Here is a 14,590-nt window from a genome sequence, read left to right on the forward strand (position 1 = left end):
ACTTGTTTGCGACATTCAAATATACATCCTACGCTTATTGTCAAAATTTCTCCATCAAAATAAACGCATACGAAAAACTGATTCTCCATATTCAATACTAAATCTGTTAAAAAAATTTCAAAATTCTCAAAATAGTTTCGAATAGCAAAAAAGTTACATAAAATTTTTAATGCAAAATTTTTTATTCAGAAGCTAACAAAATTATTAGTCTAACAAACTTTTAAATAATAAAATTTCTAACAAAATTCTACATCCTATTTAAAAAAATAAATTAAAATACCTTATCCTTCTTCTTGCTTTCCTTTCTTTCCTTCTTCTCACTCTCTTCTTACTTTTATTTTGTCGCTAAATTTTAGATGTTCTTCATCTAATTTTCGGGGGAATATATAGGGAAAAATTAAGCATATGGGCTCCACCAGTTGTGCCTACCAAGAAGGCACAACTAGTCGTCTTTGTCGAGATAGGCTCAACTAGTTGAGCCATCGAAAGGCACAACATGTATGTATACTTCCATATACACGGGTTGTATACTAACTCGAAAAATATATATAATAATAATTTTTAAATGAAAAAATTAATATTAAAAAATTAGATATACCTATCGATAGGCACGACCTAAAAAAAATATATCATTTTGTAATTAATTTGACTAACATTCTATTTTAATGTATAAATTTTTTTTATAATATTGAGGTAAAAACCTTCTTAATTTAGAAAAGAAAAAGTAGACAGTATAATATAATTCATTTATGGTAGTATAAATTTACAGTCAGGTGGCTTTGGATGTTTTTTCTCAAGTAAAAATTAAAAAAATAAAAAACTAAAGAAAAAGGAAAAACAACTAATAGAAAATGATAGGACTGTTACTCACTGCAGTACTGGATATAGTATATAAAAATCATGTATAAAAAGTTATCAACAACAACACCGCCATTACTTCTTTAAGCGGTTCTTCTTCTCTGTTTGGTCTTTTTCTTTTTTCCTGGTTTGTTGTAGTTTTGGAGTTGTTGGGTTGTTCTCATTTTGGTTCCTCAACAGTAATCTAAATTCAAGATCAAGCCTTTTGAAAACTGGGTATCATTTTTTTTCTTTCAACTTTTCTTTTTCTTTTTTCCTCTTCTTGGTAGTTGTGTAATGTCTTCTTTTCTTTTTCTTATTTTTTGCAGCGAGGTAAAGTTCATCTTTTTGGGAGTCTTGAGTTAAGAGCAAGAGAAAATGGGGGATAAAAATGAAGTCTTGGAGGCTGTATTGAAGGAAACTGTGGATTTGGTAAATAGATCTGACCAAACTTTGATGGATTTTGCTTGTGAACTATGATATGTTTCATGTTCACTAGTGTTTTTTTCTTTTTGGTTCATATTATGAGTTATTGTCTGTTTTTTTTTTTAACAGGAAAATATACCCATTGAAGAAGTTTTTGAGAATCTGAGATGTAGCAGAGAAGGTCTCACTACTGAGGCTGCTGAAGAAAGGCTGACCATTTTTGGACACAACAAGCTTGAAGAGAAAAAGGTACTGTCTTTATCTTTACAATTCCTTTAACTTTTCTATGCCTTCTGTTTTCTGAGTTCTGATTTAAGCCTCTTTACCATCCAGGAGAGCAAATTCTTGAAGTTTTTGGGCTTTATGTGGAATCCTCTCTCATGGGTTATGGAAGCTGCTGCTATCATGGCCATTGCTCTTGCAAATGGAGGAGTGAGTGCTTCTTTTAATTAGTCCTATATCAAAATTAGTTCCAAGATCTTTTTGTTTCAGGGTTCTTATTGATGATTTATCTTCTATCTATTGCAGGGAAAGCCACCAGATTGGCAAGACTTTGTTGGTATCATAACTCTGCTTGTCATCAACTCCACCATCAGTTTTATCGAGGAAAATAATGCTGGTAATGCTGCCGCCGCATTAATGGCTCGTCTTGCCCCTAAAGCAAAGGTATTGTTCGAGTTTCTTGTTAGGAGCTTTGTGTATCTGCTTTATGCTATAGGCTGCAGTTTTCTTATGATTTTTTTCGAGTTCTTTGTCGTTGTTAATCGTTAATGAAATCTTAATTAAAGGTTCTTCGAGATGGAAGGTGGAACGAGCAAGATGCTGCTATTTTGGTTCCCGGAGACATAATAAGTATCAAACTAGGTGATATTATTCCTGCTGATGCCCGATTACTTGAGGGTGATCCGCTTAAAATTGATCAGGTAGGTTTTAATATAACTGTTGCTTTGCTTACCATCTTAATATTGATTTATTGAAATCTTAGTTGTTTTTACTGACTGCAATTTTGGTATTTGCAGTCTGCACTAACGGGAGAGTCCCTTCCTGTAACTAAAGGACCTGGTGATGGGATTTACTCTGGTTCTACTTGCAAACAAGGAGAGATCGAAGCTGTGGTTATTGCCACTGGTGTCCATACTTTCTTCGGGAAGGCGGCTCACCTTGTTGATACCACTAACCAAGTTGGTCATTTCCAGAAGGTCTTGACAGCAATAGGAAACTTCTGCATATGTTCTATTGCAGTTGGGATGGTAATAGAGATAATTGTGATGTATCCAATTCAAGACCGGGATTACCGTCCTGGAATTGACAATCTTCTTGTCCTTCTCATTGGTGGGATCCCGATTGCCATGCCTACAGTTTTGTCAGTTACCATGGCTATCGGTTCTCATAGGCTATCCCAGCAGGTTGGTTGGATTTGTTTGAATATTTTTAATCGACCTTGGTGCAAGGTATTTGGTATCCATTGAAGTTTTGTTTATTATTGCTACAGGGGGCAATCACAAAGAGAATGACTGCAATTGAGGAAATGGCGGGCATGGATGTTCTTTGTAGTGATAAGACTGGAACACTGACACTGAACAAACTTACAGTTGACAAAAATCTTATTGAGGTCTGCTGGATATCTATGTTATCTGATTGTAACCGCATGTTTTCTCCGCAGAAGGCAATTCATTGTTTGTAATTGTGTCTGTGTTGATGTATCAGGTGTTTGCCAAAGGAGTAGATGCAGACACTGTAGTTCTGATGGCGGCCCGAGCCTCTAGAACAGAGAACCAAGATGCTATAGATTCTGCAATTGTTGGTATGCTGGCTGATCCAAAGGAGGTAATTGTTCTAATCCCGTGATGTTCTTACCTATCAGGTTTATTATTTTTTCCACTATATTTTCTTGCAGAGTATTTTTATCTTCTTCTTTTGGTTCTTACAGGCACGTGCAGGCATTCGGGAAGTACACTTCCTTCCATTCAATCCTACTGATAAGAGAACAGCTCTAACCTATATTGACAGTGATGGCAAAATGCACAGAGTTAGTAAAGGTGCACCTGAGCAGGTAGCGTGTTCTTCCTTCCTTTATTCCTGAATTTGATCCCTCTTTTTCTTTTTTTAATTTTTTTTATATCACCCTAAACCCTTGCTTTTGAAATGCTTTCTAGATCTTACATCTTGCACACAATAAGACAGACATTGAGAGAAGAGTTCATGCAGTCATTGATAAGTTTGCTGAACGAGGTTTACGATCTCTTGCAGTGGCATACCAGGTAACTTTTGTTGTTTGTTTTCATTACTCTAGCAGTATGTGCCTACTGCTATCTGCTGTCGTATCTTTCTGTCTTTTGTAATTAAATCATAACTAACCAAAATGTGTCACTTTTTTCATTAACTGCAGGAAGTTCCAGACGGAAGAAAGGAGAGCCCTGGTGGTCCATGGCAGTTCATTGGTCTCATGCCTCTCTTTGATCCCCCTCGTCATGATAGTGCCGAGACAATTAGGAGAGCTTTGAACCTTGGAGTAAATGTCAAAATGATTACAGGTGGGTTTCTTTTGCAGCTGAATGTGGTTATTGACTTTTCTGGTAGAGGAAACGGAGCAATGAAAAAAGCTTCTGAGGACATATATAGTTTGTCATATATCTTGGATGGTGGGATGGACTTTGATTTCGTGCAATGAAGCGTTGATTCCTTGGATGTGATACTATTATATATAGTTTTCAAGTATGTTGGCATTGTATTAATTCCAGTTTATGAATGGCAAACTTCTCTCAGGAGATCAACTGGCAATTGGAAAGGAGACTGGGCGCCGTTTGGGCATGGGAACCAACATGTATCCTTCGTCTGCTTTGTTAGGACAGGACAAGGATGAATCTATAGCTGCTTTGCCAGTTGATGAACTAATTGAGAAAGCTGATGGCTTTGCTGGTGTTTTCCCTGGTAATTATCGTTTGAGATTAGATTTTTGTTTGATTACATCATAAATTGTCTTGTTTTTGGTTTTCTTTTGGTTTCTTCAATTTTCACTGAATTGTGTTGCTGCAGAGCACAAATACGAAATTGTGAAACGCTTGCAAGCCAGGAAACATATCTGTGGCATGACTGGCGATGGAGTTAATGATGCTCCTGCTCTTAAGAAAGCTGACATCGGGATAGCTGTGGCTGATGCAACTGATGCAGCACGTAGTGCTTCTGACATTGTCCTTACTGAACCTGGACTTAGTGTCATCATCAGTGCTGTCTTGACCAGTCGTGCCATTTTCCAAAGGATGAAAAATTACACTGTATGCTCTCAGTGACTCTGATGTGTGGTTAATTTACTCAGTTCGATTTTGGAAATGCTGTTGAGAATAAATTTTTTCTGTAGTCTGCCATTCCTTTATTGGCAGGATGTGGTTACTTCTTCTGAGTGTGCTTATTTTTGTCTTTTTTGTGGGCAGATTTATGCAGTTTCCATCACGATCCGTATTGTGGTAAGTGGAAGCTTTTTTTCTTCTAACTGTTTCGCCTCTCCCATCCCTTGTTTGTCTCTTTGAGCTTTAGGATGTTGAGATGGATATTATCAAATCTCTAAATTTATTATGCTTACCTTTTATCACAGTTGGGATTCATGCTGTTGGCCCTCATCTGGAAATTCGACTTTCCACCATTCATGGTGCTTATTATTGCTATCCTCAATGATGGTTTGTTCTCCATTCCAACCAAAACTTTTTTTTTTCTCTTTTGTGTACCAAATCTTACTGGATATGTAAAACACCTTGACAAGTTTAAAACTTAACAAAGCATCAACTTTTCATCTTAGCTCTCCTAGGAACATGTATTGATTCCTCCATTTGGCCATTTGTGCTCCCTTGGGTCTATTGAACTTTTTTTTTCACAAATGTTAATGTCGGTTGCTGTTGCTGCTGGTATGAGTTTACTGTGACTACTGTTGTCAACTGAATAGTTTCATCAAATTTTAGGTACCATTATGACGATATCCAAAGATAGGGTCAAACCATCACCTCTACCAGATAGCTGGAAGCTGGCGGAAATTTTCACTACTGGAATTGTTCTTGGTAGTTACTTGGCAGTAATGACGGTTATATTCTTTTGGGCTGCATACAAGACCAACTTTTTCCCGGTATGAGACCTGTCTTAAGGGTTGGAAGATTTATATGTTAGTTTAAACTCTACGTTTTATTGTTTATGTTATTAACTTGGCAACCTTGACCACCGTTGTTTGTGTTTCCAAGCATAGGAGGTTTAGCACTTCATACTAGAGTGTCGATATTTGATGGCTGATTTTTGGGATTTGTTTTATTTCTTAATTTTTTTCCGTTTGCTTGCTGGAGAACTAGACTTAGCAAATGTAGTTATAATATGTTTGTATCAGATAATCTAGACTTAGTGCGATTCTTTCAACTTGCACTTCAGTATATTTGATCAATTGTTTCAACTTGGCAGCGTGTATTTGGGGTGGCAACTCTTGAGAAAACAGCTCATGATGACATCAAAAAGCTTGCCTCAGCTGTATATTTGCAAGTGAGCATTATAAGTCAGGCCCTAATATTTGTAACTCGATCTAGAAGTTGGTCCTTTGTTGAGCGTCCGGGTTTACTACTATTGGCGGCCTTTGTCATAGCTCAGTTGGTGAGTCAATTGTTTGAAAATACTATGATGTTTCTTGTTAATGCTGGCAAAAATTCATCATTCCTTTTGTCAATGAATAGATTGCTACTCTTATTGCTGTGTATGCCAATTGGAGCTTTGCTGCAATTGAAGGGATCGGATGGGGTTGGGCTGGTGTGATCTGGCTTTATAATATTATCTTCTATATCCCACTTGATTTCATCAAGTTCTTCATTCGCTATGCTTTGAGTGGCCGGGCGTGGGATCTTGTTATTGAGCAAAGGGTATGCATCCCGCTTTCCTACCCTGTCCATTGTTATTGTCGTTGTCTTATACGTCATATTCGGTTATCTGATGAATTCCTTTTTGATGCACAGATTGCTTTCACAAGGCAAAAGGATTTCGGAAAAGAGCAACGTGAGCTTCAATGGGCGCATGCACAGAGAACATTGCATGGTTTGCAGGCACCTGATACTAAGATGTTTACGGAGCGAACCCATTTCACAGAGCTGAACCAAATGGCTGAGGAAGCCAAAAGGAGAGCAGAAATTGCTAGGTAAGTAGTTGTTGAGTTCATGAGCCATTGTGTTTAAGAAAGCCAGGATGTTGCGATGAATGGTATTTTATTATTGGGCAGGTTGAGAGAACTGCATACACTGAAAGGGCATGTGGAATCGGTGGTGAGATTGAAGAACCTGGACATAGACACAATCCAGCAAGCGTACACGGTGTAAGGTGGGGGAATGGTATTCCGAAGGAATAGTGGAAAATGTAATGAAAGGGAGCGTTTTCCTGAGAGTGAAGCTCTAATATATGTATCTTTTATTACCTTAATCCCGTCCGCCATTTTACAAGGGAAAGGTTATTGTTTATGGCATTTTATGTTTATATTAGTAGTAAAAAACCATGTGTTTTGCTTTTGTTGTATTAAAAAAAAAAAAACCAAAAAAAAAACAAAAAAAAACAAAACTGTGATAGTAGAAATAAGAACCCAAATTAACTTTTGCGGATAATTCCAGTTTTCGAGTGAGGCTAAGGTGTCCGACCTGTTGTACTTCCATTTTGTTACTCCATATTTTATTTTAAATAAGAATTCATCACAAATTTAGAATAAATATCTTACAATAAAGATAACAAGATGTTACAACAATAAAAATAAGTAAAATCAAACTTAAAACACATTAATATATCATATTGTAATTATTTATCATGATTTTATCATTAATTGTGCGGAGATAATACATTGTGCGTATAAAGAAATCAAAATAAAACTTTGTTTTAAGTGATAAATTTAAAGGTTTTTTACTTTAATTAGCATGGATTCAAATCTTATCATAATTTAAAATACTCCCAATAATATGATTTATTTTAATTACAAAATGATATTCTCGTAATTTCCTAATTGAATTGGTAATTAATTATTCCGTGACACCAACCCGTAAAGGAGCTTATTAGTATAAATATAATTTTAATTCTCATATGATGTAATATAATATAAATTTGAACCGTTCTTATCCGCCAGTTTCAATATCACTAAAGAAAGAGATTTTATCTATAACTTTTATATTTTTTATTATAAATTTACTATAAATATAATTTTAACTTAGCCTTTATTATTTAATATAAATATAAATTATTTTTATTATATAGTCTAAGTTTACTTTTTAATATTTTTAATAATTTATTATATATTTTAATTTAATATTTTTAATGGTCGCTTTGTATTCTCATATCGTAACTATTGTTGTTATCAAATTTAAATAAGTATCTCATCATTAATTTTAAATTTATTGTTACAATATTCAATTCTAGTACTATAATAACTAATTTCACCGCTATTATTATTTTTAATCTAATGAATGTAATTTCATTATTGATTTAAATGCACCTTTAGAATTGATATACCAATCAGATTGATAAATTAATTAGGACAATTATTTGATATACAAATATTAAAAATAGTTAATTATATAAATAAAGTTAAAAAATTAGTAAGTATCTTTAATTGATATTATATAAATGAGATCTTTTAGTCTCATTTGTGAAGTTCAAAATTTTCACCATTTTGTGTTTGTGTATCAAATAATAATCTATATACATCAATTGTGAAATTATCAAAAGTTTAATTAATTTCTTTTTTTTATAAAATAAGGATATTTATATGATTATAAGATTTGATAAATTATATATTATTTGTTATAGTTGAATGCAGAAATCTTATCCGTGATTGAGGTATTGATGTGGGATGGCTGAGTGGAGATAACAATTGGGAGGCTCATAAGCTTCCTAGGGTTTCTATTGCTACCATATGCCACAATATTGTTTGATTAATAAAACATTATGAGGTGGTATTTTCACCATATTTGAGATTTAAACTTTCTACTTCAAATATTTTAAAATCTCATTCTAATAATTAGTATTATTAGAATTTTCCATCTAAATTTATCAATGTGACACATGGATTAAGTCGTCTTCATATTATGTGACATAGTTGATAAAAATAAATTTGTTAAATTGACAAATTTTAATAGAAGCCACTAATGATAACGATGATTGGACTAAGATTTTTAAATTAAAAAATAGGAAGATTAAATTTTGAACTAAATCTCAAAATCTATAAAAATACAAGGACTAATAACATATTTTAACCAAAATAATTTAAACCCAATATATCATAAATGTCCTTGTCTCTTTTCTTATTTATTTGGGTAGAAAAAGCTGAGTCTACATGGGAGTAGTAAAAGAGCTAACCCTTTTTATATCAATTTTTATTTTGAAATTTTACACTTATTTTTGAAGAATAAGGTTTGTTTTATGAGTTCTGAATATTATTTTATAAAATTTTAAATGTTTTTCATTAGTATTTCTAAAAATATAAAAAAATTATATCATAAAAATTTAAATAAATTATATACTAAATAAAATGCAACTCATAAACCGTCCAGATGGATTATCAATTTTTGGAATTCACCCCTACTATGATAACGTGATTATGATTACGCTGGTGAATGATATAAAATGACATGAACAGGAGCAGAAGCAGGAGATTCCTAATATTGCGACAGCCAAGATTAAGGGACAAAGTTTCAACTACAAATACATAACATCTTTATAGTCCTATAACCATACATAAAAATGATTGACAGTCGTGGTCAGAAATTTCCCATGCATTATTGCAGAAATGGCTGCTCAAGTTTCACACACCATCACTCTGCAACTTCACCATATCGTCATCACCTTCAACCCCATTTCCAGTACTACCACTTTCTTTGTATTTATACCAATTTGCACACATTATAAAATACCCTAAATTCATTACTTCCAGCCCTGCAACCAAGTAATAAAAATAATCCAATTTCCCCTTGTTGAGATCTTCAGGCAACCAGTCACCTGTTTGGGACCTTTCCGAGATCTTATGAACAACTGATATCAAGAAACTGCTGAGGTAACTCGATAATGCAAGGCCAATAAAAGTGAATGATCCAGCAATGCTTCTCATGTTTTCAGGGAACTGTTTGTAGTAAAATTCGATTAAACCAATTAATGTGAATGCTTCGGAGAGTCCTATTAATGTTAGCTGAGGGATTAACCACATTGTTGACAGTGAAGAAATGGATCTTTTCTTTGAATCTATGCCGATGGGGTTACTCAAAGCTAAGGCTCTTCTTCTATCTTCAACAATGGCGGATATAACCATGGTGATTATGGCGAGAACCATGCCTATACTCATCTTTTGCAGTAATGTGATTCCTCCTTCCTTTTTGGTGTACTTTTGGAGCCATGGAACTATTAAACGGTCGTAAATCGGTATCCATATCGTAACGCCGATCATAGTGAAGATGCCGAACGAGGCCGCCGGGATGTTGAAACCTGTGTGCCCGAGGTATCGGTCGGATTGAATGGCTTGGAAGACTGCGTATGTTTGTTGTTGAACCATGGCTACACTATAGATAATACCTGATGCCCATATAGGAACAACTCTAATCAAGCATTTTATTTCTTCCACTTTCTGTAAACTGGAAAGTTTCCATGGATTCACTGCTGATCCATCTGAGTTGATTTTATCCTCTGGGGTTAATATTGCAGCTTTGTTTAGAAACCTATTTCGAAATAAGTCGGTTAGGTGAGTGTGGTATATGAATATGTATTCGAAGAGTTGAATATTTACCTGAATTGATCAGAGTAAGCGAGCTTGGAGTTGATAGAAGCTTTAGGGATATGGTTAAAAAGTGAGATCCATGGTTCATCTGGTTGCTTCAATTTCCTCTTTCGAACAGCTGCAATTATGACTTGAATCACACTTGTGATTGGGCTACCTTGGGGTTTCACTTTCACATACATTTTGGTCCCAATGAAGAACATGAGGCATGATAAGAACATCATGAAGGCAGGAATGGCTAAACCCCAAGCCCAGCTCACATCGGATTGTACGTAAACGATGATCGTCAAAGATACCATCATGGCAAACGTGAAGGTGAAGTAATACCAATTGAAGAAACTGGTTATACCCCTCTTCCCGGATTTGGTTTCGGGATTGAATTGGTCTGCTCCGAAGGCAAGGTTACATGGTCTAATCCCACCGGCACCGATCACCATAAGTCCTAAACCGCTCATCAGAAATGTCATTTGCCATGGTGTTGGCCCATCACATGTTCCATTTTCGCTCGACTTATTGCAAGCCGGTGGGTGCAACTTTGAGACTGCAGCTGTTAGTGTAAGTAGAACCATTCCCTTCATCAAACAACAAAGAATTTCACCATTAGAGATGGGTTAAGTTGGCATACGAGATTACGAAGGTTAATTTCAAAACAAAATCAGTATACCAGAAAAGAAGATATGGAAGCAAATCCCAAGGTGGTGTATCGGCCGAAATAAGTATCGGAAAGGAATGCACCTATCAAGGTAGCCAAGTTGCATGTTCCATTGAAAACATTAACAAGATTTGTAGCTGAGATACTTTTAATGTTGAAAATGGTAGTGAGATAAACCAAAAGATTGTTTGAAGTACCAGTAGTCCCCAACTTCTCAAAAGTTTCATTCCCTGTAATGAAGGGTACAAAAAAAACCTAAGATAAAAAAAAAAAAAAAGAAACACCATGAAAGCACAAAAAGAGCTCTTACCTATGACATAGGGCATTGCTTTAATTCCTCTATAGTGCATCTGTGGTTCATCTGTAGTTGCAGCACTACAGTTCTCAGTCTTCTCCATGTTCAGGTTTGTTGAGGGATAAGTTGATGTTTTTCAAGCTTATTTATAAGTTTTATCGTCCCTTTGAACGTAGATTAATTTGTGAATTTTTATGTCAGGACATGTTAAGATCTAAAGTCATCAATGCCTACCAGCTTTCTATGGCACGTGTTGTAAATTTGCCATTGTTTGGATTCTTAGTGGGTGATGACAATGGCTCATAATGTGAAACCGAGACTTTGATTTTTGAACATAAGGGTTCCATAGCCGTCTCTAAATCGAAGTCTTTGTCAGTTTGAAAGGTACGTCATAAAATCTTGTAAAAATCTAAATTTAGTTTCTAAAATGTATTTAGTTTTCAAGATTCAAATTGAATTTTATAATATTAAAATTGTCATGGTAAAATAATTCGATAGTGATGTTGATATACAATGATCAATTTTAATAGTAGAAATAGATAAAATTCTAACAAAATAATTATTTTGTCATTTAATTTAATATATAATGATTAATTTACTCATTTTTAAGTAAAAAGTCAAAATATAATTTAATTCTTAATACAGTGACATACTTTTATCCAAAAAAAAATCTTGAATTTAAATAATTTGAAAATGGTTTTATAATTTTTATTTGTAGTATTATGGCCCAAATTTTTAAAGGGTAAGGTTAGACCGTAAAATCAAATTATATATATTTTAGATATCTTATGGTATTTTTTTTTTGGTGATTATAATGTTAATTGTTTTATTGTCGAAGTAGATAGTAGATAAGAGTGAAATGATAATATATAAAATGAAAGGGAAGTGGGCTGTAACATCAAAGCTATCCCAATAGATGAATGAGATTTTTAGAATTGACTGATTGACTAAGTTTGTCATTTTGTATCCATTCCAAATGGTCATGCCTTAACTATCATCAATTTGGTAATTGTTAGTTCAATAATTTATGAAATAAGAGTCACCCTTTCCAAACTCCTACCTCTTCTACTCTACTTATTCCAACATTATTGTCTTCTGACTTTTTTATTTTTCTAATATCATTTTTTATATTTGATTCCAAATTGAATCTTATTTTGGAGTGGAGTTAGACCTTTAAACGTGATGGATTTTGTTTCCACACGGCTGATATAGGCCGCCGCCGCCTTCCTTCACACATGATAGCTTCCACCGCCAGCTTCCCAGTAAACATATATTTAGCCCTAGCCTAAGATTATCCGAGATTTGTTCGAAATTTGTAAGCATTTAGATAAAAAAAATATATTATTTCCACTTAAAATACTAACTAAGTTTAAGCATTTAAATCCGAATTCAGATGATCTATTTTTTAAGTTTTTCGTTTTAATATTATCTATATTATTATTATTTAAGTTATTGATTAAGTTGGTGCAATAAATCAATCAAGCACCAATTAAATTAGAAAATTATAAAAATATCCCATAATTAAAATATGTTATAATTCAAGTTACTTTAGACTTTTGTTTTTATTTTCTAAAAAAGCTAAGAAAATTTTGCATATAGTGAATTTTATACCGGTGATATTTACTTCAATAAAATTTTAATTTTATTATTAAACTAAAACTTTATTTTAATATAATATTTACATTTTAATTGTATTATGCATATGACTTACCTCCATAAATTGTATATATTGATTATGTTGTTGATTGAGTTAGTGTCACAAGTTAACTCAACACTAACTCAAGATTAATAACAACATCACGATAAATAATTGTAGTGCATAATATTTTATGTATTTACATGTTTAAATTTTCTTCTACTCACAATTTAATCTATTTTTATTTATTATTATACATACTTAGTGCATTGTTATTAAATAATTTCAATCCATACATTTTATTATTTATTATATATTATTTTTAAACACATCTATGTGTTTATAGTATGTAATTTCCACATACATATACAGTGATAGGATTTCTAGTATAATTTATATGTTTATAACATATTAAAAAGAGAGATGCACTTACACCGATGAAATTATCAAAATATATTTAATATTTTAACAATCCAATCGTTAAAAATTTCAAAATATTTGTACTTCTATACATGTAATTTTTAAATCAATTTGATATATCTATCATATCGATTAGATGTGTACATGGGCTGGGTTGGGTTGATGCCCAGTTCCAAAAAAATTCAAGACTAGGCTCATTTTCAAGTTTACCCAAAAGCCCATTTCGTCATTAAAAATAATTAAAAATAATATATTGTAAATCATATTTTATATATTTTTACAATTTTGTTCAAGCTCGGTCTCAATTGGGCCCTTGGACATGTCTAATATCAATCTATATAATATTGTTTATATTAATATATATATATATATTTAACTATTGAAAGTTTTTATATAAAATGAATAGTTAAAATTTTTTAATTTATGCAAAATTTGACATGCAAGATATATATAATTAGAGCATGAAATATGACAATTGAATTATTAAAGTGTTGAATATATAAAAAAATTACAAAAAATTATAAAGATAATTAAAAAATTTAAAACCATCCAAGATGAAAAGAAAATAAATTAATTGAAAATATTACTTATAAAGAAATCAGGGATAAAACAGCCCGGGTAATATGATATAAATTGCAACGTAATTAGTCAATGAGAAGCTAGAATTGCGTAGAAGCAAGAAAAATATGATATACAGTCCATGGTTTTAAGCGGTTGACCCTCACAGAATTTTGTATGAAAAGTGCTGAGGATTTGAATATAACCTGTAATTGTCATCTTCCTCTTATGATAATCACTAAATTGAAAATTTGATATATTTAAGATTTTTTAATTTGTTCTTTTTTTATAATTACACACATATTATTCTAATTTAAATGTTAATGTAAAATTTTCTTTAAAAACACTTTTTTAACATTAAAATATATATATTTTCCCGATAAGTTTAGAAAAAACCGCATAAGCATTTTAAGTGAAATCATTCATGGTGTTAACAATTTGGATGGATTACCTAATTATGAATGACTCAAATTATATCAAATTACAATACATAGATACTAAATTTTAAATTTAAACATAATAGAGAGACCGTAACCATAATTTATTCCAAATTAATCTATAACTAAAAAATCAATTTTCATTTGATTTAATAAAAAACTAACATTTTTATAAAAATGTTTTTAATTAAATAATTTAATTAGTAAAAGAATAGTTTCAATTATTATAATAATTTCATCCATAAACAAAAAGGCTTTAGTATCGAATTGGATAGTTTCATCCATAAACAAAATACTTAATAGATGTAGAATGCCTTTGTTTTGAAAGCTAAAAGATTTGCATAGGAAATTTGAGGATTAATTTGATATAATTTGTAAATGTGAAGGGTTAAATTTATTAAATTGCTTAGAATTAGGATCAAATTGATAGAATAAGTATTGATGAATAAATGTGTTATTATACCAATTAGAAAAAAGGCTCAATTTAATGGCGGGTGACCAAATAGGAACGAATTCAAGCGTTAGTGCCTAAATTAAAAATTTTTAAAGTTGGGTGACCAAAATAGGA

At 32.3% G+C, this 14,590-nt stretch overlaps 2 protein-coding genes across 2 annotated transcripts; one reads left to right on the plus strand and one right to left on the minus strand.

Moving 5' to 3' along the window:
• The first annotated feature begins 789 nt into the window (after nt 1-789).
• Nucleotides 790-6,980, plus strand: LOC108482960 (ATPase 11, plasma membrane-type). The gene is made up of 21 exons (XM_017786083.2): nt 790-1,074; nt 1,167-1,269; nt 1,393-1,512; nt 1,597-1,695; nt 1,792-1,929; nt 2,052-2,186; nt 2,283-2,669; nt 2,756-2,875; nt 2,971-3,090; nt 3,194-3,316; nt 3,420-3,524; nt 3,653-3,797; nt 4,030-4,194; nt 4,300-4,538; nt 4,695-4,727; nt 4,856-4,937; nt 5,217-5,377; nt 5,701-5,886; nt 5,967-6,149; nt 6,243-6,421; nt 6,503-6,980. Exons 2-21 carry the CDS (start codon nt 1,216-1,218, stop codon nt 6,597-6,599), a joined length of 2,871 nt encoding a protein of 956 aa, XP_017641572.1. The 5' UTR covers nt 790-1,074; nt 1,167-1,215; the 3' UTR covers nt 6,600-6,980.
• A 1,768-nt stretch (nt 6,981-8,748) lies between these two features.
• LOC108482134 (protein NRT1/ PTR FAMILY 2.9-like) lies at nt 8,749-11,280 on the minus strand. The gene is made up of 4 exons (XM_017785240.2): nt 10,987-11,280; nt 10,689-10,906; nt 10,034-10,596; nt 8,749-9,965 (listed from the first exon to the last, which is right to left on the minus strand). The coding sequence occupies exons 1-4, from the start codon at nt 11,072-11,074 to the stop codon at nt 9,062-9,064; spliced, it is 1,773 nt and encodes a 590-aa protein (XP_017640729.1). The 5' UTR covers nt 11,075-11,280; the 3' UTR covers nt 8,749-9,061.
• Between the last annotated feature and the right edge of the window lie 3,310 nt (nt 11,281-14,590).

Source organism: Gossypium arboreum, chromosome 1, assembly GCF_025698485.1.
Source record: "Gossypium arboreum isolate Shixiya-1 chromosome 1, ASM2569848v2, whole genome shotgun sequence".
Classification (NCBI taxonomy): domain Eukaryota; kingdom Viridiplantae; phylum Streptophyta; class Magnoliopsida; order Malvales; family Malvaceae; genus Gossypium; species Gossypium arboreum.

Excerpts from the sequence above, each read along its gene's own strand:
- LOC108482960 (XM_017786083.2), top strand. The coding sequence starts at position 1,216 with ATGGGGGATAAAAATGAAGTCTTGGAGGCTGTATTGAAGGAAACTGTG. Across the intron at positions 4,938-5,216 it reads TATTGCTATCCTCAATGATG|GTACCATTATGACGATATCC; the intron begins GTTTGTTCTCCA and ends ATCAAATTTTAG. Across the intron at positions 6,150-6,242 it reads ATCTTGTTATTGAGCAAAGG|ATTGCTTTCACAAGGCAAAA; the intron begins GTATGCATCCCG and ends TTTGATGCACAG.
- LOC108482134 (XM_017785240.2), bottom strand. The coding sequence starts at position 11,074 with ATGGAGAAGACTGAGAACTGTAGTGCTGCAACTACAGATGAACCACAG. Across the intron at positions 10,907-10,986 it reads AGCAATGCCCTATGTCATAG|GGAATGAAACTTTTGAGAAG; the intron begins GTAAGAGCTCTT and ends CCTTCATTACAG. Across the intron at positions 9,966-10,033 it reads GCTTACTCTGATCAATTCAG|GTTTCTAAACAAAGCTGCAA; the intron begins GTAAATATTCAA and ends ATTTCGAAATAG.